Source organism: Aplysia californica, unplaced genomic scaffold, assembly GCF_000002075.1.
Source record: "Aplysia californica isolate F4 #8 unplaced genomic scaffold, AplCal3.0 scaffold01067, whole genome shotgun sequence".
Classification (NCBI taxonomy): Eukaryota; Metazoa; Mollusca; class Gastropoda; order Aplysiida; family Aplysiidae; genus Aplysia; species Aplysia californica.
In genome coordinates, this window is record NW_004798337.1 from 83,083 (window position 1) to 85,715 (window position 2,633).

Genomic DNA, 2,633 nt, shown 5'->3' on the forward strand with positions numbered 1-2,633 from the left:
CCCCCCCCCCCCCCATATTTCCTCAATCGACTGGACAATCCCCCGGAGCCTCAATCGACTGGACAATCCCCCCTCCCAACAGCCGGATGTCATCCAGGATGTGTTCCCTCCCAGCGGTCAGACTGACCGTCTCTCCGTGCCCCACGCTGGGTCGCCGGTATGGGAAGCTGGACGCCTGGGGCGGGGGGAGAGAGAGAGAGAGGTTAGTGGTTCATGGGGTGATGTGTAAATCACTGACAATCACACGCACAACATGTGTAAATCACTGACAATCACACGCACAACATGTGTAAATCACTTTTTTTGGAATTAGAGTTTTACGGCACTAGCAACACAATAAGGCCATAGAAATGTCGCAGATTAGACTTAGAGGAGTTACAAGAGGGTAACAAACATAATAAGGTCATAGAAGTGTCGCAGATTAGACTTAGAGGAGTTACAAGAGAGTAACAAACAGAATAAGGTCATAGAAGTGTCGCAGATTAGATTTAGAGGAGTTACAAGAGAGTAACAAACATAATAAGGTCATAGAAGTGTCGCAGATTAGACTTAGAGGAGTTACAAGAGAGTAACAAACAGAATAAGGTCATAGAAGTGTCGCAGATTAGACTTAGAGGAGTTACAAGAGGGGAACAAACACACAAAAGAAGGAGGAGAGATTAGGATGATACCGGTAGTTGATAGATGTTGGATAGGAAAGAAGGAGCAAACCACACAAGAACACCCGCCAACCACCTACGCAAATCACAGACAATCGTACACACAACATGTGTAAATCACAGACAATCATAGACACAACACGTGTAAATCACAGACAATCGTACACACAACAGCCCCGAGCACACAGACTGACCTTGAACCCCGTGACCTCCGAGACCTGCGGCTTCCACACCAGGCCAATGACGTCACCACCGAATGGGTCGTGGAAAAACATGGCGTACTCTCCGAAGATGTTCTGGGGGGGGGGGGGGGAGGAAGAAGTCAATTATACCACACAAACAGACAGAGACAAACAGACAGACAGCAGAGACAGACAGACAACATAGACAGAGACAGAAAGACACACACAGACAGAGACAGACACACAGAGACACACACAGACAGAGACAGACACACACACAGAGAGACACAGACAGACACACACACAGAGACAGACACACAGACAGACACAGACAATGGCCGCCTTGAGCTAGCTATGAGGACAAGGTTTTCACATTTTCCAAACGTAGGCGTCCACTTCTCACTCGCTCGTCCTCTGTCTTTTCTTGTCTTTGTCTCCTGTCCTGATTGAGTGCCAGATATACACCTCTATATATACCAGCTGTCCTGATTGAGTGTCAAATATAGACCTCTATATATACCAGCTGTCCTGATTGAGTGCCAGATATACACCTCTATATATACCAGCTGTCCTGATTGAGTGTCAAATATAGACCTATATATATACCAGCTGTCCTGATTGAGTGCCAGATATACACCTCTATATATACCAGCTGTCCTGATTGAGTGCCAGATATAGACCTCTATATATACCAGCTGTCCTGATTGAGTGCCAGATATAGAGCTCTATATACCAGCTGTCCTGATTGAGTGCCAGATATACACCTCTATATATACCAGCTGTCCTGATTGAGTGCCAGATATAGACCTCTATATATATACCAGCTGTCCTGATTGAGTGCCGGATATACACCTCTATATATACCAGCTGTCCTGATTGAGTGTCAGATATAGACCTCTATATATACCAGCTGTCCTGATTGAGTGCCGGATATACACCTCTATATATACCAGCTGTCCTGATTGAGTGTCAGATATAGACCTCTATATATACCAGCTGTCCTGATTGAGTGTCAGATATAGACCTCTATATATACCAGCTGTCCTGATTGAGTGTCAGATATAGACCTCTATATATACCAGCTGTCCTGATTGAGTGCCGGATATACACCTCTATATATACCAGCTGTCCTGATTGAGTGCCAGATATACACCTCTATATACCAGCTGTCCTGATTGAGTGCCAGATATACACCTCTATATAGGAGCTGAGCCTCCTTTCCATGAAAGGAATGATCGGTGGACATCAACTGAAAGTCATTGGCCTACTATATTTCTATATTTACTCTACAGGAATGGAGCAATAAATCTTGAGAGATGCAAAAAATTAGAGATTCTCGATCTACATAAAGAGATGTATAGATGGATTCTCTATTCCGCTTTCGTGGTTGCACACCCCAGAATGTCAAAGGTGCGCACGGTTAGTGAACGGAAATGTCACTTGTTTACAATGGCGTCTTACAAGACGGACTTTCCCAAGATTAGATCTAGACGAAACTAATGCGTACAACAGACTGCTACAATAGGGGGCGGGACTAAATTGTGTTGAAAAAGACGTAAATCACGGAGTGTTGGGCTAGGTCCTCACCTGCAAGTCGTGAACAAACTTGCGACACACGTTGAACCCGACGACAGGCAGCGCGACCTTGGAGTCGTCAAGATGTCCGGCGCGGGTCAAGGGGGGACGACTCCGGGCATCCACGGCCTGGTGCCCCACCACGTTGGCCCGGGCGAGCAGACGAATCAGCAAGTGGAAGTGTTGCAGGGCCGGGCGGAAGATGAGCTGGGGTGAT

The 2,633-nt window shown here is 46.4% G+C and overlaps 1 protein-coding gene across 1 annotated transcript in view; it reads right to left on the bottom strand.

Moving 5' to 3' along the window:
• Window positions 1-11: 11 nt before the first annotated feature.
• LOC101850295 (nucleolar protein 6) overlaps window positions 12-2,633 on the bottom strand; it is a gene marked incomplete at its 5' end in the record, with an annotated part of 11,008 nt that continues 8,386 nt past the window's right edge. The window contains 3 exon segments of the mRNA XM_013089864.2: window positions 12-175; window positions 854-955; window positions 2,429-2,623. Coding sequence (XP_012945318.1) covers window positions 23-175; window positions 854-955; window positions 2,429-2,623 — 450 coding nt within the window.